This window comes from Clarias gariepinus, chromosome 23, assembly GCF_024256425.1.
Source record: "Clarias gariepinus isolate MV-2021 ecotype Netherlands chromosome 23, CGAR_prim_01v2, whole genome shotgun sequence".
In the NCBI taxonomy this organism is placed as follows: domain Eukaryota; kingdom Metazoa; phylum Chordata; class Actinopteri; order Siluriformes; family Clariidae; genus Clarias; species Clarias gariepinus.
In genome coordinates this window covers 3,840,305-3,866,040 of record NC_071122.1, presented here as the reverse complement: position 1 = coordinate 3,866,040, position 25,736 = coordinate 3,840,305, and the positions used below count along the sequence as shown (strand labels likewise).

The window sequence follows — 25,736 nt, the reverse complement described above, 5'->3', positions numbered from 1 at the left end:
GTGGGGTATTCTTTCAAAAGTAATAAAAAATATTTTCAGACAGCAAAGAACCCTTAAAAATCAAACAAAACCTCAAGAAACCCTTTCAATGTTTAAAATACACAGTTCAAAGTTCAATTTATGACAGTTCTTATTATGTTCCTGTTTTTTTTTTTTTACTTTCTTTCTTTCTTTCTTTCTTTATTTATTTTTGCCAAATCCACCTTTCTGTCATTTTATTAGACTCACTGAACTTGGAAAATTTTACACTAAAACAGCACCAAGAAATTTCATCAGGTCTGTAGCACAGTGAACTCTATTGTACACACTTGTGTCTGAAAACAATCCCGAACCACAGCATGTAGCCTCCCGGGTTTTGAAAATAGAAATGAGAAAGTGAGACAAAGTTAACAAAACAAGTTTCAGTTTAATATTCTCCAGCACACTCACTAAAACATTGAGATGTTTTACTTATAAAACTGGACAAATATGGTATAAGTTCTTCTGGTAACTTGCTCCTTCCTTGCTATGTAATAATTTTTGTTTGGAAATATTGAACGATTTTGTAATGCAGACATTTGCAGAATATTTTTTCACGAAAAATGTGCTTATATTTGTCACACACACACACACACACACACACACACACACACACACACACACACATATGAACACATTCTTTTATTATGGCTCTTCAGGTTCTCACAAATGCAGAGTTTAAAACCCATGATTTATACAATATGTTGTCCTAGATCCCTAGATGTTCCCACAGTTCTGTAGCTCCTTGTTATCTCATGTTAGAAAGTTTTAAGGTGTCTTGTAGCTTTAAGAAGGACAATTCAGGTTAAACCCCAATAAGTTTCAATTTATTCACTAATGAGACACACCGAAACAAGGCAGGAGCTAACAATGATCAAGGGCTCATTTAAGACAAGACTCAAGAAGAACAGATGAAAAACAAGGGAACAAAGACCCTTACTGGAAGAATACCATACAATATAACATTCTTGTGAAATTCTTTATAAAACAATGTTGTTCCAAGTAAATTTTTTAAAAACATTATGTAAAATTGTTACATTTTGTTGATTACACAACAAAAATAATTTCAACTTTAATCATGCCAGTTTGTCACTAGTTTCTGTGCAAGGCCATGAAGTTGTTACAAAGAAATACAAAACCATATGGATTCATGAAGAAAAATATAATTATACACTAAGAGTACTATTTTCCAGTAAAAAAAAAATCAAATCTGGGTAACAACAAGAAAAAGAAACATTACTTGTTTTCAGGCTGTAAATCCCTGCATTTATTGATATGTCAGATGAAACAAAGCAAAAAACAATGGTCTGGATATAAATATTTTTTCTGCATGTAATAAAAACAGATGCAATTTTAACTTTGGATATTTCCGAAGCATAAAAGTATTTAAAAAAAAAGGCACAAAGATGCAAAATTACACATAAATTTATGTAAAGAAAGAAAGAAAGAAAAAAAAAACCCCAAACAATCCTTAAACCAATGAACAGCAATTCTTGATAAAAAATATAGTCTACCTCCACAACAGCAACGTTCATCGTAATAACAATAAAAACTGCATGCTTGATAGATAAACACTTCACTTATTTTATGAGGCAACACACTTTCTTGCATTATATATAAACATATTCTTTAGCATAAAACCCAGCACTACATTTGCACTAAAAAGCTGTAAAAACATCACAGATTCGCCATGTCATGTTTCTGCTTTGACCTGAATGATTATGTTTTCAGAGGTACAAGTGTGTCATGTGTGTGTCTGTTATTGCAAAAGTATTTATAAGGATTTGTCATTTATAGATACAAAACAATGGGTTGTATTAAAAAAAAAAAAATCTTTGAATTGAAGATTTACATCAGTCTTTTTCTACCCTGTGACTTGTGTGTGTTTGTCTAAAATTTTATTTTATGTGTTTTATTAAAACTTACATTCTGACATTCTGATACCTTTTTTTAAACTATGTATTTATCTTATTTGAATTCATGTAGGATTCATGTCTAAATATAGTAAATATAATTAGGTAATTAAAATTGAAATAACCTTTAATTTATTTACTAATTTAGAAATGTACAAAATAACCATAGTGTTAAGACTTAAATTTAAGAACTTTTCCTAATTAAAATTAAAGTTACATCTAACTTGTTGTGTCACTTTCCCCCATGTGACACAAAGTATTTTCCTTAAAATGTAAATATACATGATTATTTTAAGTTTCAGTCATGAATGTAACTATTGTGTGACCATTTTAATGATTTTTAATTAGTTGAATTGTTAGATCTTGCTTTATAATTAATAAATGACAAAAATACTCATAGAAAGTTAAGTTGCTGGCACACAAACATTAAAAACATATATATATATATATAAATGGCTTTGGCATAAAATGCTAAATTTTGGTTCAGTCCAGATGAAAGCTTTGGATTGCATGGATTAGCAATATGCCTGTATGATTTTAGTAGCTACTGTACTGTATGTGAACTTGCAGGTCATAATTACCCTGTCATAAGTCCGGATATCAGTGCATTCAGAATAAACCGATAAGACATTATGAACACTGCAACTTTACTTTCTTTATTTAGCACTTACTGTACATGGTGGAGCAAATGTTATAAGATGGATTTAGCAGATTAAAAAAATGCCAAAATATACAGCACAACTATATTCAAACAACGTAATGTAGTAAATGCAAAATGAATTTAGCAATATAAAAGAAATAACTAAACGTAGCTTAGAAATCCCATCCACTTCCCTCCCCCTAACCGTAACACAGTTTTTCATGTTTGATGTGATGCTACTGTACATTGTGAAAGGATCCACTCAGGCACTGAGTGTTTTACCACTTCACATGTAATAGAATCAAAATAACCTCTGCAAAACAGCAAAATATGAACACTTGCTACTTTACCTGGCTTTGGGTTTGGCTTTGGGTTTTGTTGAAATTAAGAAAATGTTTTTAATACAATCCTTAAATGGGATTTTTTAAATGAACATATAGCTTGATGCTACGTGCCCTGAGTGTCCTTAATTAATTATAATTGATAATAATAATAATAAAGGAACACTTTTTTGTTTTGTTTTTAATAGGACAATATTAAGAGTAACATGTTCCAGTTATGTTGATATTAACATTTTACCATTTTTATTTTAAAATGAATCTCACAGATACAAAAACAAATAATAATAATAATAAATCTAAATCCCCAAAGAATTGAAATGCGCTTGCAAAAAAATAAAATAAATAAAATACAGTGAAACTTTGGATTGCGCCTACCTTAGTCTGTGAGTGTTTTGCAGGCCGTGCAAAAATTTTAAATTAATTTTAACTCGGTAAACAAGCAATGTCTTGAAATACAAGCAGCATTGTGGGTAATCATGTCTTGTGCTCAGTCTCTGTGCAGGTGCGTTATTTGTATGGTCAACATCCATGCACGCCTAGACTATGTGTAAGTGCGTGTAAAGCAATTTTTTTTCTGTTTGTATGTGTGTTTGCGTGTGCTTGTGTGAGTGAGAGTCTCTGTCGGCAAGCTGGTGTGTGTCCCCATGTGTCTGTGTGTGTGTAAACTGATGTGTGTATGTTTGTGTGTGCGTGCGCATGTGTAAAAGTCATCAATCTCTACCGCCGTGATTTTTTTTCAAAGATTAAATGGATTTTTTTCTTTTTTACTTTATATTTTGTATTATTTATTTTTGGGTTGTGGAATAAATCATCAGGGTTTCCATTATTTCTTATGGGGAAATTGATACATGAGTGCTTTGATATACAAGCATGCTTTTGGAATGAGTTATGCTTGCAACCCAAGGTTTAACTGTACACTGCTAAACTTATATAAGTAAAATATGATCAGGAAACTGCGAACCCAGACTTTTATAGATGCCAAGTTGTCCATTTTCAGGTAAAGTAAACATATTTCTGTCACAATTAGAGAAACTAATTTCTTTCTTTTTTCTTTCTTTTTTTAAAATCTGCGTTTTACTTGTTTTTATGGTCATATCAGAATGCTGGCTTTTTGTCATTGTTTTTTTTTTTTACTAAGACAAAATATTTTTTTTTCTTCATTCAAGTGTCTTTTCTGTTTCTTTATTTCATCAGATATCAAACATGAATACTGTGAGCCCTATTCCTGCTTTTGTGCTCTAACACTAATGCTGCTAACACTACAGATGAGTGAATCTAGATTCATCCGGGTTGAATAACTCAATCCTTTATATACTCTAACTCACGAATCACAAATCCTTCTCCTCATTTACTCGGATCAGTATGTCCCAGGTTATCTGCTAACAACAACATACATAAATACAAACAGAAAATGACACCGTTCAGTTGCTCTAAGTACTGTAGCAATTGTTGTTTAGTTGTTGTGAACAGTAACTGTAGAAAAACGTAGCTGCCTGAGTTGTTTCAAAAACCTCCTGCATGGTCAGAAACATAAAAGACTTAAGATCGCGGGTACTGATTCATCTGAACCAGGGGATTCAGCGAGGGACTGTGTATTCATAACTCCAAGGATTTGGTGGATTCTAACGATTCGTTGAGCGCCCTTAGTGGAGGGACAGTGGTACAGTAAAAGCAGGCAGAATCCCAGTGACAGCACAAACTGCAGTTTCCAAAATTGTGTGATTAGACATAGTGCTCTATAATCTGATTTTATTAACACTAAACATATTTTTGTTACATGTTGGTGTGATGTAGATGTATATTATGACAAACTTTGATAAAAAAAAAAAACGTTGGCAGTTGTATCATGTCGGCCCTGTTTCCACTCCACAGCACAACTTTAACAAAATTGGAATGCGAAGCATGTGATGCTCTAGCTCAATGTATACAGTGACTGCATTATATGTGTGAACACTCCAGTTCAAGTTCCGATTTCACCCCTTTTTTTTTTTTTATTATATGAAACCTTACCAATAGCCTATTTGTTTTAACCCTTTATTTTAAAGGGTTGTTCACATTTGTTTAAAAAGAAAGGTGATTTTTTAAATCTTCATATTTGACACATTCATATTAGCCTACAAGCCAAATTCTGAGTGATTCACTTTTTATATTTTGTGATATTTGTTGTTGTCTTATTTCTATGTGCATTTATCATTAAAATAAACATTTGGCATTGATAATTCTTGATTTTCAGTCATTTATATTTTTATGGTCAGAAACAAACTAACTCAAAATATTATGTGTTCTGGCTGATTCTTCTGAGGATTCAGCGTGGGATTCACCGTTGGATTCAGTGGATCTGTCAAATTCGTACTGAATCTGACAGATCCACTGAAACAGCCGGATCTAAGGAAATCAATGTGCAGGATTCATGAGTCCAAGGATTCAGTGGATTTTAGGGATTCAGTGAACACTCTCTAATGGAGGGACCATAGGATGTGCAGTCAGACTCGAGTGACTCAAAGGACTCATGAGACACGGATCCGTTCAGTGAGTGATTTAGAAGGATTTGAATCCATTAATGGATCCGGGTTTCTTATCTCTAGCTATGAGCTAATCTTATAGGATTTCTTATAGGATTTGTATTATGTTCAGAAATGTTACAATTTTTAAATTCAAATTTTATTTGTCCGATACACAGTCATACACAGTACGATATGCAGTGAAATGCATGGTGTTCTAAAAGGATTGTATATCATAATGTTTTTAATATTAGCTAATTGGATGAAACAAGCTAAACTTATGGGTTTTATGAAAAGTACTTTAAAAATATACACAATCATCACTGCAAATGAGCTAGTTAATATTAACCAATGTTGTCAGAATTTCTGACCATGGGCCGGTTTCTCAATAACGCACACTCTTAGCGCGCTAAGAAGAAAAGTGATAACTTTTCTAAGTGTATTTCTCGAACTGTCCCTTAGGAGTCTTCTTAAGTCGCTGCCTCTTACGTCCGACGTTACAAGGCGCTGTCTACAGTGAAGGTCCTGAATTAGCTGACATCGGTGGCTCAGGAATCGATTTTTGACTCCTTTTGCATGACAGCGTTAAGAAAGACGGCACTTTCTATGCAAATTAAACATGGGCACTAAATTCTTTTAATAACGTTTATTTCGACACGGGTTAACTTATCAATAGCATGCCATAATAGACAAATATATAAATGAAATCAACAAACTGTCGCTAATATTTTCATGTAACCTGTGGCAGTCAAACGAACCGAGTATACAATCATAGTTGATTGACAAACAGCTGACAACACTCTTCACCAGCTTCAGAAACAATGTGAAGCATGTCAGTGGTTGGGGTTGTATAGCGCACTTATTTCGCGCGGTGGCAGTAAGTCCGGTTCATCATGATTCAGCGCGAGTTTCCATTTTACCACGCAAAAAAATTCAACATGTTTAACATGCGGAAGCTCGCGGCAGCTCGCGGGGCCTAACATCGCATCTCACCATGAGTCAAGCCGCACAGGTGAGATAGGGGTATTAGGCACCGTGAGCTGCCTCGAGTGCCCGCCCAACGTTCCGCAAAGATCTGCAAGGTCTGCAAGCTTCCGCGAGGACCGCCAAAAAAAAACGTTTAATTTTTCAAGCGGAAAGATGGAAACGTAATCACAGCGCAAAAACTCGCGGTGAATCTTGATGAACCCTACTTACGGCCACTGCGCGAGACCGTGTAGGTGATATAAGGGTATAACACCGCATCTCACAGCGGGTCAAACCGCATAGGTGAGATAGGTGTATTACACGTTACAATCACTCAGAAAAATTTATGGATGCGGTTTTTGAAACTCCCAAGTTTATTTTCTCATTTAACTAAATAAAATTTCATAAAATAAAACGTGTCAAAAGAAAAGCCCATCCAGTTATGGATAATGGCTAATGATCAATGAAATATATTTTAAACAAAAAGCAGCGAGCAGCTGGACATCGGGACGTAGAGCGAATGTACAACGTGTTGGCCTGGCAAGTGCAGGTCTGAGCAGGTCAAGAAGCTCCATAATCTGTTGCCTTGGAAGGCGAAACCTTTTTTTTTATAGCGACCTCAGGGAAAATATGAAAAGGGCTGAAGTTTTGTCTAAAGGCAAAATTTACATGAACCACACGGCTCCGCGGACAGCGCCGTCTTCAGTTTAGCACAACAACACGCTGTATCGCTGCCAAATTGTTTGCCACCTGTTTAATATTAAAAGTGATTGCCAATTTTAATGCATTAGTCACATTATGAAATAGGCTAATTAAAAGTCACTCTATTAGTTCTGATATCAAATAAAATAAAATTCTTAAACAGGCCTACAGTATATTCCATCATTAATACGACTTTGATAACGTGCCATAATGTGCTTCCATACACCGCTTATTTATAAAGACTGCTGCACAGTAGCGGCGACTTAAGCTGAAACTAGGCTAAGAGTGAGTTAAGGTTGGTCCAGACCAACCTTACGAACGTGTGACTTACCTAAAAGATACTTAGCGTACTGTAAGAACATTTCGGGAAATGCGCCATAACGTTTAGAGAGAGGTTAAGGTACAACTTAAGAACTACTTAGCGATAAGAAGCTTTTGAGAAACCGGGCCCTGCTGATTCATAAGATTTTAGCAATTTACACAAAAACTTTTAATCTTTCCTTGTAATACTGGTATCTGACTTTGACCTTCTGTTAGAATATTGGTTATGTTTGTAGATGTTCACAATAATTACATTAAAGCTAATTAGCCAGCATATATTTCTGAGAAAAATAAATTATGTCATGCTCATAAATTGTTGCTTATAAATGTTTACCACAATGCTAGCTAATCGACTTTTAGAAAGGAATGCCTCTAACCATTACTCCTCATTCTAACATTAACAGCTCTTTAGCATCTTTGCGTCTAGTGCTAGCTGATTAACATGAGCTAATCTTACAGCATTTTACAGAGGATTTTCAGGTCAGAAATGTTTAGAAATGTTTGTTTTTTCCCTGTTATTGCTATCTGGATAGCTAGCATGACCTCACCTGAGAAAGTTTCTGGAATGTTGTTTAAGTAATATTTATGAAGATATATACTTTGAACCTGCTAAGGGTTAGTCATTTATAGTCATTTCATGAATATGTTGTCTTTGGTGTGAATGATAGGTAACATGAGATAACAACATGTAAATCAAAGTAGATTCTAAAAAGCTAGCTCACATGAATATCTCTTCACGGATTTATAAAAATATTTTTGTCATATTTGTAAATACCTATTTTTTTTTCACCATAAACTACAGCTAGGTGGGTAACATTAGCTAAACTGACAAGAATTCTGAGATAATTTTTTAATCATATTTATTAAATGTTTACTTTTGCCCTTTTAGTCGTAGCCAGCTGGCTAATTTAAGGTAACTTGACAAGGTTTCTAAAAAAATTTTTTACATGTGTCTTTATTCATCACTTTTTATACTAACAATCTAAAGTAAAGATTCAGTTTAAAGGCTAATCTACAGGAAACAAGTCTGCAGGATTAGAGTTCAATAAATGTTAAAGTAACATTTCTTAATAAATTCCTGTTGGAATACTCGGATGTTTAGACCTGACTGTGTGTGTGTCGAGGGAAAATACAGATAATTATGATATCACTGTGCTCTACCCGTTATGCTCTTCTTTTTCTTCTCCTCCATCTCCACCTGCAGGATGCTCCACTCATCATCATCCTCACTGCCTCCTCTTCTCTCTCTCTCCTCCTCTGCACACTCATGCTCCTCATCTTCCTCTTCTTCTGGGGTGGAGTCTTCATCCCTCTCTCGTTTAATGGCCTGGATAGAAGGAGAAGGAAGACTTTCCTCATAAACCTCTGGGTTTTCGAGCATCTCACGGATGAGTGGAGGCATCGGCCCGGGGATCTCCATCTTTAGTGTGATTGCTCGTTCCGCACCTGTGCATGTACACACACACACATGCACACAAAAGTACAGAATGATAATATTATGAATGAAACATGCTATTGCTATTGTTTTATTAGCATTTATTTTACTGTATGTTAATATCATAATTAGTGCATTATATTATAATAAATTTAACAACAATAAATTACATAAAAATATGAAATAAAAATTAGCCTGTACTTGGAAAAAGTAAAGCATTTATTATAGTAATTATTAGTAAGTATGTATATATAATAATTATTACAGTACCATATAATAACTTTCATTAATAATAATTAATATTATTGAAATTGTTACAGCACTTTTTATAAAATCAAATTTTAGCTTGGTGTGTTTTTAACAATGTGTAAATAAATACATACAAGTAATTTTACAAACTTTAAAAATGTATATGTATTTGAATACAAATATCTAGAAAATAAGATGTAAATGTTACAACTGATTTATCTATCTATCTATCTATCTATCTATCTATCTATCTATCTATCTATCTATCTATCTATCTATCAATCAATCAATTAATCAATTGCTTGCCTGGCCTAAAAAACATAATTTCAGAAGTGTCACCTTATTGTACTGCATCAAGCAAAGACAACAAGTAAGGAGATTTTGACTGAAATTACTGGAATTAGGATAAGAATTGTCCAACAAATGATTAAACCCTGGATAGATTGTGCTAAACCCTTAACTTCACAGAAGAAATGTGATCAGAAAAAACATCCTGAATTAATGTGATGGGAGATCATTTAAATGCTCGGTGAAGTTGCATGGACAAAAATGACCTGTTAAAACCATACCCATGGTTAATAATTAAAGTAAGAGCAATTACATACATAAACAATGTGAAAAAGGTCATATGGTGTGATGAGTCTAGGTTGAGCTTGTTTCAGAGTGATGGGTGCGTTAGGGTGAGAAGGGAAGGGCATTAAATAATGCACCCATCATACATAGTGCACACTGTACAAGCCTTTGGAGGCAGCATTATGATTTGGGGTTCAGCAATGTTAGGTGACAATAAAATTAAATTAGCAGAGGAACATAATGTATTGAATGAGCAGCTTCTTAAAAAAGCAGCAATAGGCTAAACATAATGTTATTTATGATTGTTTTCATGGAATTATTCCAAGATGGCGGATTTCTATATACAGAAAAATAAGACAGACCTCAGGCAGCAAAATGAGGATTTTGTGTCATGTTTTTTTTTGTAGTAGTAGTAATGTGTGTAAAATATATAAACACTTTATATGTGTGTATTGATTGGGTGTGTGTGGGGGGTGACCTTTAGTGCTTATGCCCCGCAGGTCAGTGACTTTCATCAGCATTCGAGGGAACATGTGCGGTTTATTGGGGCGGCGCCTCCGTGTGTAGATCTTTAACGCTTCCAGTAAGGGCTCCTGCAGCCGATCTACTCTCTGAGGCTCCTCCAAATCCATGCGGTCTAAAACATACATTAAGCAGATAAGTGCAATTCACACAGTTCGAATACTGATTTATAGATACCGTAGCTGTGAGTCAGTGAAGTACCTCCACAGATGAGGCAGATGGCACTCAGAAGTCCGGTCTCAGTGTCATCCATCTCCAGAGGAAGCAGCTGATCAGCAAAGGAGAAGACCAGGTCAGTCAGAGGCCCGAATCCTGCATTGTGCATCTGAGTTCTGTTTAGAGTCAAACCATCTGAAAAGGTCATGGTGTCCTGCTCAGGAGTGTAACGTGTACAAATCCTCAACATCTAACACACACAAACATACACACACATGCACAAGAAGACAAGAAAACATGAATAGAAAAACATAGTTACATTTGAATTTGAAAGGGGAGAAAGGGAAGCATTGCTACTGTATTAATAATCTAAATTTTGTAATCATTTTAGCAAAATGTTAAAATGCTAAGTTAAATTTCTTTGATAGAATTTACTACTAATGCTGCTGCTATTACTACTACTTATAATAACAGTAATTACAAACATAAAGTGGCATCCACTTAAAAAAAGTAACCACAATAAAAATCTGTTTTTTTATTTTACATTGTTAATAATCTGGGCCCGGTTTCTCGATAACGCACACTATTCGCGCGCTAAGAAGACTCTTAAGATATATCTTACGTAAAGTGATAACTTGTGATAAAGTGTATTTCTCGAACTGTCCCTTAGGAGTCTTCTCAAGTCGCTGCCTCTTACGTTCGACGTTACAAGACTTCGGTTGCTCAGGAATCGATTTTTGACTTCTTTTGCATGACAGTGTTAAGGAAGACGGCACTTTCTATGTAAATTAAACATGGGCACTGAATTCTTTAAATAACGTTTATTTCGACACGGGTTAACTTATCAATAGCATGCCATAATAGGCAAATATATAAATGAAATCAACAAACTGTCGCTAATATTTTCATGTAACCTGTAGTGACAGTCAAACGATAGTTGATTGACAAACAGCTGACAAACACTCTTTACCAGCTTCAGAAACAATGTGAAGCATGTCAGTGGTTGGGGTTGTATAGCGCACTTATGGAATGAATACGATGAGATGACAGAGTAGAGGTTTAATACCCCTACAGTTTCCATTTTACCGCGCAAAAAAATTCAACATGTTTAACATGCGGAAGCTCGCGGCAGCTCGCGGGGCCTAACATCGCATCTCACCATAAGTCAAGCCGCACAGGTGAGAAAGGGGTATTAGGCACCGTGAGCCGCCTCGAGTGCCCGCTCGACGTTCCGCGAAGATCTGCAAGGTCCTTTTTTTTTTTTTTTTTTTTTTTAAATAGCGACCTCAGGGAAAATATGAAAATTGTGAAGTTTTGTCTAAAGAAAAAAATGTAAATGAACCTCACGGCTCCACGGACGGCGCCGTCCTCAGTTTAACACAACAACACGCTGTATCGCTGCCAAATTGTTTGCCACCTGTTTAATATTAAAAGTGATCGCCAATTTTTATGCATTAGTCACATTATGAAATAGGCTAATTAAAAGTCACTCTATAAGTTCTGATATCAAATACAATATTTTTATTTATATATTATTTAATAATATATTTATTCCATCATTAATACATCTTTGATAACGTGCCATAAGGTGCTTCCATACGCCGCTGATTTATAAAGACTGCTGTTCAGTGGCGGCGACTTGAGCTGAAACTACGCTAAGAGTGAGTTAAGGTTGGTCCAGACCAACCTTACGAACGTGTGACTTACCTTAAAGATACTTAGCGTAAGAACGTTTCGGGAAATGCGCCATAACGTTAAGAGAGAGGTTAAGGTACAACTTAAAAACTACTTAGCGATAAGAAGCTTTCGAGAAACCGGGCCATGAATATTTTAGATTTTTTAATATTTTAAACAAACAAAGTTAAAGTTCATGTAAATGTAATACTTAAGATTATGCACTATTTCCAGCTCCATATTTAATCCTGGGCAAATTTGTGATATTTAGTTTGGTTTTATTTTACAGAACTTTAAAAATGGACATTTATGACAAAGCAGCTATAATAACTATTTAAAAAAATATTTATTTACATAAGTTTAAAATGTAACATATGTATTAACTTATAGCTTTTTAACTTAAAATGGTACAAAAGGTCAAAAATTTCTTTGTCTAATGTCTTTTGTGTAATCAGATGACACTCAGATAGATTTGATCTAAAAATGGATTGTAAATTTTTTTAAAGCAAAATGATGGTGAACCAAACACTAAGAAATTTATGTAAATAATTCAGGTCGTATGTGAAATCGTCTTATCCCTTCATAAGTACGGGGGAAAGACTCTACTTTTCACTCAAGCTGGTACTGTTATTATGATTTTTAATGAAAATGGTTGTATTAAATTATAAAACATAATGCACAGTAGAAGCGTTTTTACTAACATTCCTTAGGTGTTTGACCCCATAATGTATTTTTAAATGCTGAAATAAGAATAGCATGATTACTATTTATGTCAAATCATATAAGATTACATAAGGATGCTTGTAAATATAGATGTAAATGAGATGCATAAATGAAGAAAACTTTAAAAGTGTGTGTGTGTGTGTGTGTGTGTGTGTGTGTGTGTGTGTGTGTGTGTGTGTGCGTGTGTGTGTGTGTGTGTTTTACCAGTATGTCAAGGCAGGCGGACTTGAGCAGTGTGATCTGGTCTGCGATGGTGAGTGAAGTAAAACCCGGCAAGTGTTTGGCAAATTGCACAATTTTAATGATGCACTTAGTAGAGAGTTCACTGAATTTATCCCACAAACCCAAATCCAGCTGGACCCTGTGATCTGCACTTGAGTTCTACACAGAACACCCACCCACACACACACACACACACATACATACAAACAAATTAATATAGCTTTGTAAATATATCAACTATAAAAATAAACTGCAGTTAAGAGAAGCTGCAAGTGTCATGTCTTTTGTGCTTCTATAAATACTAAAGTGTGTGTGTGTGTGTGTGTGTGTGTGTGTGTGTGTGTGTGTGTGTGTGTATACACACTCACAGTGGTGTATTTTCCCAGCTGACATAAAGAGGGAAACGTTTCTCTGTGAGCTTTACTGACTTTATTCACCAACTCCTCCAGCTCTCCACTCAGTTCAAAGCTTTCTGGCACAACAGCTTCTTCTTTTACATCCTTCTTCCTCTTATTTCTGTCATTTCTCACCGCTAAGTGAAATAGAGTGAGAGAGAGAGAGAGAGAGAGAGAGAGAGAGAGAGAGATAGTTCACAAAGGAGAAAATTGATTAGAGAAAAGAAAACAAAAAGACAAATTGGAATTGGAGGGATGGAGGAATGAAAAAAAGGAAACGAGAAAGTGGAAAGAAAAATAAATAAGAAAATAAAACTAGAAAGGTAGGATTGATTAATTAAAAAAAAGAAAAGAAGAAAAAATACAACTAGAAAAGAAGAGAAATCAATACTTGAGTTGACAGATCAAAAGAAAGTAAAAATTATTCAGGTATGGAAAAGAGAAAAAGAAAGGAAGAGGAAGTTGTAAACAAAAGATAATACATAGAAAAAGGAGAAACAAGGGAAAAAATAAGCAGACAAAGAAAGAAAAAAATATGTAATAGTGGAGAAGAGTGGAATAGTGGAAAAGGAAAGCAAGAAAGGGAGAAGAAAGAAAGAAAGAAAGAAAGAAAGAAAGAAAGAAAGAGTACATGATCAGAAAGAAAAAAAAGTAATAAAAGAAAGCTTTTATGACAATAAAAAATATATAAATAAATAAATCCAGTATAATCAAATTAAGAAATAATGTTTATTTCTTAATTTGATTATACTGGATTTATTTATTTATTTATTTATTTATTTATTTATATGAAAAAGAAAATGACAGAAGAAAAAAAACCATAGAACTATAAAACTTCCAAGGCAATGTAATCATCATATATATTTGTTGTTATGTGTACATGTTTTAAAGCACTTTATTTTGTAACTTTGTCTCACCTTCTTTGGACATGCCGACCTCGAAGCACTTCTGCAGGCGACAGTACTGACAGCGGTTACGTGTCACCTTGTTGATCTGGCAGTTTTTATCCCTGTGGCAGGTGTAGACCATGTTCTTCTGAATGCTACGGCGAAAAAAACCCTGAGAAAACAGGAGTGAGAACTCAGATAATTTATCTTGGAAAGGTTTCCCTCTTGAACCACTGAGATTTATTACTTCTGTGAGATTTTTAACTTCCATGACTCTGTACATGTACTGTACATACATTTTCAGGAAATACAGTAAATACTGTACCTCACCACCTGGGGGCAGCACTGTATTGTCTGTACCATATGGTGGGCCACATTTTTCTCACTTCATCACTCTCCAGACTGGAAATTAAAGTATTTCCTGCTCCACCTGGTGGGGGACCTGGTGTGTGAAGTGTGTTGTTAGCATCAGGGAGAGGGTGGGGCCACGATGAGAAAATGGGTGGGTTGTAGTGGGGTATGGATGGGAAAGTATGGGTTGAATGGAAGATGGAGGAAGAGTTAAGATGAGGATTAGATAAGGCTTGTTTAGGTATAGGGGGTGGAGCTTGGATGAGGTCAGTGCTGTGGGGTTTGGATGACGATAAGGTCTGAGGTTTAAATGATGATGATGATGATTGGATGGGGTTTGGATGATTATAATGGGGCAGAATTTGGATGTTTGGAATAGAACGGGGCAGCGTTAGGTCACAGTAAGCTTACCTTGCAGCCCTCACAGGAACTGACGCCGTAGTGATATCCTGATGATTTGTCCTGACAAACAAAACACGGCTTATAGACTCGGGGAGGAGGAGGAGGAGATGGAGAGCTCGGGATCAGTTCCTCAGAACTCGTACTCCGAGTCTCCACCGCTGTACAAAGAGAGAGAGAGAGAGAGTCATCCCTATGAACCAACCAGACATACTACACCATTTGCTCTCCTAACATCTAAACGTCATCGTGTGTGTCCAGACTCAAATATAAGCACTTTTTTTTTTACTGTTGCCATGTGACTCGTGGATTACGTGTTCTTGTTTTCAAAGTATGAAAATTCATGTTTATTTGAAACCATGAAAGAAGAACAGTAGAAGGACACATGTTCTCTCTCTCTCTCTCTCTCTCTCCCTTACACACACACACACACACACACATACACTTGTCTGAAGCTTATCATGGCTGCCATCTGGCTTATTTTTGTGGTTTTGGTTCTTCGTCCCTCAGCAGCTTTAACTCTCACTGAACTCACCAAATATTTGCGTTTGATCTTGATTCAATGTATCCGTGCTAATCTGCTGATATGACCATCTTGTGCCTGTTATATGGTGAAAGAAGCCTCTGATATTTTTCAAGAAAGAATGTAGATGGATTGAAAGTACAAGAAAGACAAAAAAGTGAAAAGAAATGTAAAGAAGGCAAAAGGAAAGTTGTGTGTGTGTGTGTGTGTGTGTGTGTGTGTGTGTGTGTGTGTGTGTGTGCAGCAGGATTCTGTTCCGTCCAGTTTCTCTTTATTTCTCTTCATACCACTTCATTGCCTCTTTCTCATTAGCAGGAGCAATGCTAAGTTCTATCCGATGTGTCATAGTGGTGAACCTTAACCTCTGACCCTTGGCCTGTCCTGAGTTTCTCCTCAGTGTGCAATTTCTCCCAGCTGCCTGGCTGATCTTTTTACAGCGCCTGCACCCTTGCAAGTTCCCCTGTAAACTCTGAATGTGTGTATGTGTGTGTGTGTGTTTATATGGGTTCAGGACGAGGCCCAAGGCTCTGGGGGTTTTATTAGTTATCTCGGACGTCGATTGATCGCCAGCTGTCTCTCAGTCCCACTGACTCCCAACATGTAAAAACAATAAAAGAGGGAAAAAGGACAAAAAAACAGAGGAATCTCAGGTTTTAATAGGTCCCAAAAAACTTTTTGAATGGCGGCTGAGGTCTCACCCAGTGGGTAAGACTTAACGAGCGCTGGACGAGGGGGGTCTAATAAAATAGAAGCAGGAGGAGGGACAGACGAAGAGGATATGAGAAATAACGACAGAGACAGAGTGTAAGAAGAGTGTGTTTGAACTTGGATTTCACTTTGACTCCTCACTTGAACATGAGATTTAAAAGGAGAATTTAGTTGAAATAAATATGACAAACGATGTGAACAAAAAAACAAAAAAAAACAACGTGCAATTTCTTTAGGGATGAAACATAAATATAAAAACATTGAAAGTATTAATTAATTAATGCACTAAGCGACATGAAAATAAAATATATAAATAAATTAGTTTAAATTGTGCTTGCTTTCACATCAAAATGCAAAAAAATCTGCAACATTTAAAATAACTTCAAAACCTTTCCAAAAAGTCGAATTAACAAAGAGGAAAGATACTTTTTTTTATTCTGTGCTTTTAAAGGAGAAATAAGATGGAAAGAATGAAAGACAAGAAATCGGTGGTCATGGATTTTTTTTTGGTCTGAATAGATTGCTTAGACAGGATTGAAATACAAATTTGCACGAATACACACATACACACACACACACACACACACATGCACAGTGACAGGGTGTAGACAGTAAAATGAACACAGGACTTGATAAATAGCTTAATAAATATTTCTCTCTCTATTTGCACTGCACTGAAAAAATATTTAAGCTTGGAAATAAATTTATTTTGAAATAAAGGAAAAATTAAACTTTATGGACTATGGGCATATAAACATTGTAAAAGTTAGTGCCCCCCTCTTTTTCTTTATTGTTCTGTCTTTTGTGTAAAAACACAACAAAAGTCAACTCATAATGGGTCTTAGTATCAGACAAATACAACCTCAGACAATCAGCTACATATAACTTTTTTCAATGTTTCATTATTTATTTAACAAAACTTACATAGATAAAACATGTGGCCAATACTAAGTAGCCCATTACTACTGATCACCTGCAGGTGTGCTGATATCTATAAAAGTATTTGTCAGTTTGCATCTGTATTAAATATTCAGGTGTGTGTTAACACACACACACAAGGAAATGAGTAATAAACTATCGTCTTAAAGAACCAGTTGCTGCTGCACATTAATCTGAAAAAGGTTTATAAACGATTTCCAACCATTTTGAAGTTCAACATTCTATGGTGAGAAAGCTTATTCAGACATGAAGCATTCAAGACAGTTGCCAATCTTCCCAAAAGTGGGCGTCCCAGCACATTCATTCCAAGGTCAGACCATGCAATGCTCAGAGGAATGCAAAAACAAAACAAACACAAAAAAGAGCTTTATTTCAGACCCTACAGGCCTCAAACTTCATCGTCTATACCACTTTATCCTGTATACAGGTTTGCAGGGGACCTGGAGACTTCATTTACACACTACAGGCAATTTGGGAACTCCAAATTAGCCTCATTTGCATTTATTTGGACTATAAGAGGAAACAAGGTCACTTAAAAAAAACCCATCAAACACGGGAAGAACAGTCATGCACGCGGACTGGAGGTGATAATTGACACCGGACCCTTTAGGTGCAAGGAGACAGTGCTAATCACTAAGCCATCCTGCCACCACAGCTCTCACTGCGCATGTCACATGTTAAAGGCCATGACAGCACAATTAGAAGAAGACTGAACAAGTATGGTTTGTTTGAAATGGTTGCCCGGAGAAACCTCTTTTGTCTAAAAAGAACACAAATGAACAAATGAGGTTCTGTAAAAAGGAAATGTAAAGCATTAACCAAAATAGGCAAAAACCAAACAACATTTCAGCAGAAACACCTCATACCCACTGTCTGCTACAGAATGGTCCAGACTTTGACTAGGACATATCAAAAACTTAAACTTTTATTTTTCAATCATTCTGATACAGACAGTGGGGGTATGAGGGGACCTTGCTGGGACCTTGTGCCGGGAGAGCTGTTCATAAGTCAATTCCAAAAAAACCTTAAAGAACCGAAGCCAAAACGATGCACCAAAACGATGCAAGAGACCGATGAAGTCATACAGCTAATGATTACTTCAATATATTGCTGCTAGCGCTTGATCTATCTAATCATGCGAGTACTTAGTATTGTCCACATATTTTTAAATAAATAATGGCACTGTGAAAAAAAAGTTATATGCCATTTACTATCTGAGGTTATTTTTGATAAACCTAATACTGAGAACTGCTAAAATCAGATCCGAGTAATTTTATTGTGGTTTTACACAAAAAAACATAGAACTAAACTACTTTTTACACATATAGACATGACATACTGTATAGTTAAAAAATAAACCTACCTGAATATTTATTATGCTAACTCTTTTAGGCTTAGGTTCAAAAGAAAGCAGAATATATCCTCACCATCTATGTACAGTATGCCTTATGTGGAGAGTAAAGTAGCTGGTGTGGGATGTGCATACAGTGTGTAGAGAGTGTGTATGGGATGTCTGTTGGCATCAGCTCAGAATGAAGGCTTCAGGACTGTAGCCAATTTCTCTGTCTGTAGTTAATAATAACACACACACACACACACACACATACATACACTAGTTAGAAAAAATATTAAAAATTAGTAAAAACTACCCTAAACCTTTAAGTAGTTACTCCACATATGGACCTGATCCATTAGTTCCCTACCTGTTGTGTGTTTGTATAATATCGTGTTGTGAAATTTGACCAATCAGAAAAGGAAGGTTGATCTGAGAGTTTGTGGACTTTTCATAGAAAATCCAGAGCCAAACTTTGAGTTTCTTCAGTTTTACACTTCTGAGTGCATATGCTTGTGTATGCATGTAAAGTATATGCATGTTTGCATACTGTATGTGCGTGTGCATGCGTGAATGTGTGTGTGTGTGTGTGCTTCATTTTCTTTTTTCATAAAATTTCCGAGTAGATTTACTGATCACGTGACATTTACAGATCAGCTACAGAAATGTGTTTCTCTAAACCCTGGGGGAAAGTTTTGCCCCATAATATAGTTAAAATAGTTAAATAAATAAAAAATTCTAAATAGGTAGCCCACATTTAAAAATAAGAAAATAAATTGTTGTAAATAAAACTTTTTTTTTTTTCATAAACCCCTCATCCCCCACATCCTTCCTGTCTTTAAAACAAAACCGGTCATTGTCCAGGAGATGACCCAATAAAACACACACACACACACACACACACACACACACACACACACACACACACACACACATATCAGGATGCCATCCAAGAGCCAAACTAATAAAACAGTTAACACTGATGTGTCCTTTACACGTCCCTGCTACTACATAAACATGTAACCTTGGCCTTTTGGATAACACACACACACACACACACACACACACACACACACTGAAGCTGATGAGTTAGCATGCAGTGGAAGACTGGATTTTGAAACGTCCCTAACATGCAGGAAGTCACTATTCGTGTCAGACAAAATCTACGAGTTACCCAAACAAATGTTATAATACTGAATTTACTGAATTTAAAAATAATACATTAAAAAAGGGAAACATTAGCTAAGTCACAGTATAGTGAGCATCCTATTGGTCGTTGGGCAAATTTAATGTAACTTACAATACAATTTAAAAGATCAGCTTATTTCAGTGGGCCGAGAAAAATTTGATAAACTTTATATAAATACAGCTGCACTAAGTGACACTCATTTCTGCTTCGTATTAGCCTAATTACCCTAACGTTACACTAAACATAAATTTTACACTTTTTGTTTTGAGTTAAAAAAATTCTCCTAATCTAATTTTGGGTTTAAAAATAAATTGGTGTAATTTCTCTGGTAGTCCAGTATCTGGAGAAAAGACTGAGTTTCTTTGTCTTTACACACACACTTGTTAAACCCGAATTGTGTCTTATTCGACAGCACACACACACACACACACAAGACACACACACAAAGCATCCTTTCTTCTTTTCAGTGCCCCATAAACCAACCCCTTTTTTAATTCCTGTTTCACTTTTTTCCTGGAAGAATTTAGCATTTCGTCACAGCCTGCACTTCACCCAGAGACCAAAAAAAAAACCTCCCACTCTCTCAACCCTAACAGAACAAGAAATCCAAACGAGCATGAAGTTCACCTCCAGCTTCGCACACAAGACCAACTTCACAAGAAGAGGAAGAAAAAACATAAGAGTTAGAACTGAGAGTTAAGAAGTTTTACTTATATGCTAATCGTATACTGTCAGCCTCGGGCTATCATTAGCATCCAACTCACCTCTTTTAGACTTGATCGTTTCCCTTTTTTTCTTTGTTTGTTTCTCAATTGCACAGTAATTGTTTAACAGGACAAAATCTTGTCTTTCCAAAATGTCTTTTTCTAATAAAACAATTTGAGATGAACATAGCTAATGGCTATGGCTAAAATCAGACTGTAATTAGCATCAAACATTTTGTGCTTCAAAAACAATAAATAAAATAAAAATTAAAAACATTTACAAAACTAGCATTATGATGAAACTATTAATAGCTACACTAAGTATCCAGCTGTAATTAGATTTATAATTAGCATGGAATTAGCTGTTCATAAACTGTTTATTAACAGCTAACATTAGCCATGACTGTTGTGTTTCTCCGGAAGACTTTTCCAAAAACAAACAAAAAAACGTACTTTTTTTGTTTAAAATGAGGATCAGTTTAAAATATATATATTTTTTACTTTTATGTAACTTACTCAGTCCTTTATTTACAAGCCTCAGGTTATGATTTTCATGAAACCGTCAACATTTTTGATTAGCATCAAACCTCTCACATTTTTTGGATAGCATTAAAACCTCTCACACTTGCAAATTCACACAAATTTCTATAAATTCTAAACTGTTTACAAAAAAATAATCTAGCACAGTTAAGTTTAATTTTAAAGGCAGGGTTATCATTATTTTTTTTTGCACTTTTACTCCCAACTGCATTTACATGAACCATGGCCTTGCTTGCTCAATTAGCATGTCACAATGACAAACGTGTCTGAACTAAACTAGCAAGTCTCATAAAAAGTTAAAATCATCAACAAAAAAGTGCGTCAATTCTGTATTATGTTATTCATTTTTAATATTAAAAAGAATAAAAAGTAGCTTTAGGTTTAAGAAACAACATCTAAGCATTTTTGTGATTAAGTTGCTGTTGTCTTTTGTTTGTTTTATATTTTGTTTACAATTCAGGCAGCATTTGTAGCTACATTTAATAAATACATTAAATTAATTTAATAATAATACAAAATAGATATAATATAATTGTATTTTTTAAATAATATATAGCTTTGTTTATTTCAATAATACTTTGAAAGAAATAATTTTATTTAAATAAATTAGGGTTTGAATATTTTTTAAATGTTTGTAATAACTATATCAGGTCAGATACTTTCTTAGTATATGGCTCTAATAACTTTGTAATTTAATAAAATGTCTGTAATAAAATAACATTCATACCAAGTGACAAAATAAAATATAAAAACTGAATTATTTGATAAAATCATAAAAAAAAATATTATAGGCATTATATTGGCATGTGTTACTTGTTAAAACTAAACATAGGAAAACATAATATGCTATAAATTCTGAAATAGAAGTGTGTGTGTGTGTGTGTGTGTGTGTGTGTGTGTGTGTGTGTGTGTGTGTGTGTGTGCGTGTGTGTGTGTGTGTGTTGTGAGTGCAAACATGCATGCTATTTACAGCGTTTCCTTCACACACTGCTGTCCTGCTGTAAAACTGCATAACTGTGCAAAGGCCAAATTCTAACAGCGAGCTGTGAAACCTGTACAGATACACATGAGACACCTGGGAGGTGCACAAACACGCACATACACACACACACACACACACACACACACACACTTTCTGAAATCTCAGTCAGACTCCTAATCTCTGATGTTTAATACTAAAATTAATAACTTAATAACAACAAGGTATAAAATAAATATAAATCTCTAATATCAATGATCTATAAATAATGATGCTGTATTGCTAACGATGCTATGCTAATGCTGAAATCTTGACTAAATCTGCAGCACAGTAAGGCAACTTTCTGATACTCAGCACTGTTGTTTAGAGTAAAAATATCTTTAATTAATATTTCTTTCTTTCTGAATTTAATTTTTTCTTTAATAAATATTTCCTTATTTATTTTGGTTCATTAGGTTAATTTTTTTCAATTATTTACAGCTACATACACACACCCTGTAGCATGATTAACAGATTATATCATTGCTGTAAAAGTTATTAAAAGATGAACATAAGTAAACAGTTATAAAAAGTACCTAAAAAGTAATATTGTTTAAGGTTATTTAAATTTAAATATTAAAAAGTAAACTTGTAGTTTAGTTTAAAAAAAAAACACGTGTGCACTGTGTAGTGAAAGCTGAAGGCTCACAATTTTATCACATTTTTCACAAGATGAAATTGCTTAAATTAAATTTTTGTAAATTAATATGAGGAGATCTCATGCACTATGTAAGAAAAAATAAACTTTAAAGAAGCAGAAATATTATTAAATCTTGAATTTAGGGAGTGATTAAAGACGTTCTGGTCTGCTGTCCATTTTCCCACTTTTAGACCTTTAGCCAACTCTGTCTCTAATCCTACACATCTTTTTTTCCTCTTTTCTTCCACAGGAATGGGTAGTGTTGACATTTATGCTGTCTTAGATTTAAAGTATATAAGGCATTATTTTGTGCATTATGCAATACGCTTACTTGATGATTTATAATGTCTAACGGACATTATTATAGACTCTTAGGACTTTTAAGGGTTATTAATTTCTCTAATTTTCCCTCTGGATAAACCCTACATGTTTTTAGGAGACCCTGTTGTCATAACACAAATCCAACCTAAGAGTTACAAGTAGTTTAGTAGAGATTTTGAACCCATATTTAGCCCACAAACTCTTAAATAATTTTTCAAGAGACCTAAAGAACCCAGATTCCCACAAATTCTGACAAGTTCCCTACTGTATAAAAGTATGTTGTCCCATCATAAAGAACCCAAAGTTATTTGTTATGCCAGAAGTTTTTCCTTTTAGCAGCTTTGGAGTAACCCTCAAAAGCATTTTCTTATTAAAAAGTGTCATTAGTAGTGTTTTAAAATTTAGAACCCTTAATTATGCAGGATCCCTCATGCATCAGTGACTATCACACTGCTAACCAACCAGTGCACCCCTGGTGGCAGTACCAAGCTCACATATACTGTATTGATGGGGTTGAGTTAAAAAGGGCATTCAAAAATATGCAGACCGGAAAATACTGTAAGGATCAGCTAGAGATCCTTTTAATTATCAGTTAAATCTTTGAAAATCCCTGGAGAACCTTAAGTGAACCAGGATAGTTTATCTTAAAAAAGAAAACTTAAATGTCAAAAGCAGACAAGCTTTAAAACTCTTTTTTTTAGTCCGCCAAGGAGTCAAACTCCCGCCACGATTATTGTCAACAATAATTTTAGTTTAATTAATAATTTTCAACATAGGGTTTTACGCTTGTACAAAAGGTTTTCTACAGGTCCATTGTAATTGTTTCTATAGTAACAGCTCTTTCATAGAGACACTACATTCCATAAAAAAAAAAGGTTTCTTTAAACCTTTTTAAAATGATAAGGTAACATTAGTTGTCAGGACTGAGGAATTTATCACCTTATATAACACTTATTCTTTAATTTAAAAAAATTGTAAACATTGTCAAACTGAAGATTAGTGGATGTGCTTCAGCTTAAGAATCAGCGTTGTCACTTCACCCCTTGCTGATTATTTGTTTTCTGTCAATTGTAACAATTTGATAATTAGTTCAAAGCTGTGTATTATTATTATTATTATTATTATTATTATAATTATAAAATAGATACATCTGCAAACATGTGCAGGTGTAAAACATGAAAGAAAAGGTCAGAAATGGCAGCTGATGAGAACTTAAACAAGAACCAGTGACACTTACACTGAAGGCCAGCACTGTAGAAGAACGCTTCTGGACCGGAGAAGTAGGAGCTCGTTTTCCTTAGCACACAAGAACTCTGAGGTGACACATCGAAATGAGGCCTCGAGCTGACGCCTAAAATCTCCACACAGTCGAACATGATTTCACTGACCAAACGTCTTTAAAGGGTCTTAACTCAGCCACAAATAATGCTCCTGCGTGCGAACTCAGCTCAGGAAGTTAGTAAAACATCTTCCAGAAAAGAATTTGCTGTCTATTAAATATGAAATCAGTTTCTTATACAAGACAGCACGTCTTCTTAATCCTCATTAGGTCTTCTGCTTCTTCTTCTCCTTCTTGTACTCAAGCTATGCAAAAATAACTCCAAAAGAAATCTTCTTTTACCAGTGTGAAGTATTGTCAACCCAAACACACTCTCAGAGAACATCTGAAGTCTGATGTCCAGTCATTTCAGTTACGCTGTATACAAGATGACAAGTCAAAGGTGACGCATCTATACAACTTTGGCTCCGTTTCCTATTTCTTCTCTCTCTCTCTCTTCTAGTTTCTTCAAAGCAAAACATTACTTTTTGTATCAATGCATCAAATCTCAGTTCAGTCCCACCATTCTTCTTTAAAGTAGCCTTCTAATCTCATCATTTGACTAAAAAGTATCTAAGAAGATCTGAAGTCTGATGTCCCGACCAACTGTACATGACCCAAGTCCATCCAATCATAACAGGTTGTATAAGATATGGGATGAAAACGAACTTTCAGACAATAGAGGGATTTTGGGTTTTTTTTTTCACTACAACAACATAAAAACTGTCTAAAGCATCAGTGGAACATAAAAAAACATCAGACATCTCCGAAGCAGTACATTAAGATGAATCATCTCCTGAGCATTTTTTTTTTTTTTTTTTTTGGCAATAATGTCATGAACAAGACATTGAAGAAAGTGTTCTTCTGACCTGGGCAGTTGGTGGAAGAAAATTTCTTTAGAAACTTCTACTAAAGTTCAAGCACCTACTGAAGTCACTGTAGTCACTTGTACGATCACAAAAAAAAAAAACAAGACCTGATGAATCAAACTTATCCTGAACTTTAGTCCTCTCCTCCTTCTCTTCTGTCTCTGACACAACACAACAGTAAAAATGAAAACAAAGCCTTCATATTCAGTTACTTCTCTCAGAACCTCACACTCAGACAGAGACAGAGAGAGAAACGCTCTGGTCTGCTGTCCATTCTCCCACTTTTAGACCTCTAGCCAGCTCTGTAGCTCGCTGATACATCGACCATCGTCTCTGATCCTCCACCTCTTTTTTTCTTCCACAGGAACTGGATTAGCACAAATCCCAAACAAGAGCATGACCAGCTATAAAAGTTTATAGCAGGACGAAAGTGCTAGACAGTCCGAGACAAGATGTGTGACCCCGCCCACTTGACAGAGAAAGAGAGAGAGAGAGAGAGAGAGAGGCGGGAGCTCCTCTGGTTGGATAAAAAACTTTTTATCTCTTATTGGTTTTTTTTCTTACATGCTTGTTAATATTTTCATTGCTTTTTCTTTGTAGCTGCAGATAACACTAGCAAAACCCTACACTCTATAAGTAAACACTG

At 35.0% G+C, this 25,736-nt stretch overlaps 1 protein-coding gene across 2 annotated transcripts in view; it reads right to left on the bottom strand.

Annotated features, from left to right (window-relative positions):
- Positions 1 to 6,891: 6,891 nt before the first annotated feature.
- Positions 6,892 to 25,736, bottom strand: part of LOC128511618 (retinoic acid receptor gamma-A-like) — a 39,722-nt gene continuing 20,877 nt past the window's right edge. Inside the window, exons 1-8 of one of the 2 annotated variants that reach the window (XM_053484555.1) lie at positions 24,141 to 24,387; positions 15,001 to 15,149; positions 14,269 to 14,410; positions 13,325 to 13,488; positions 12,939 to 13,115; positions 10,383 to 10,587; positions 10,138 to 10,296; positions 6,892 to 8,848 (exon numbers count right to left, since the gene is read on the bottom strand). In XM_053484555.1, the coding sequence (XP_053340530.1) occupies positions 8,550 to 8,848; positions 10,138 to 10,296; positions 10,383 to 10,587; positions 12,939 to 13,115; positions 13,325 to 13,488; positions 14,269 to 14,410; positions 15,001 to 15,149; positions 24,141 to 24,279 (1,434 nt within the window). In that variant the 5' untranslated portion in view covers positions 24,280 to 24,387 and the 3' untranslated portion in view covers positions 6,892 to 8,549. Of the gene's footprint in view, positions 8,849 to 10,137; positions 10,297 to 10,382; positions 10,588 to 12,938; positions 13,116 to 13,324; positions 13,489 to 14,268; positions 14,411 to 15,000; positions 15,150 to 24,140; positions 24,388 to 25,736 lie in introns of those variants that run through there. The other variant, XM_053484554.1, reaches the window with a different exon arrangement.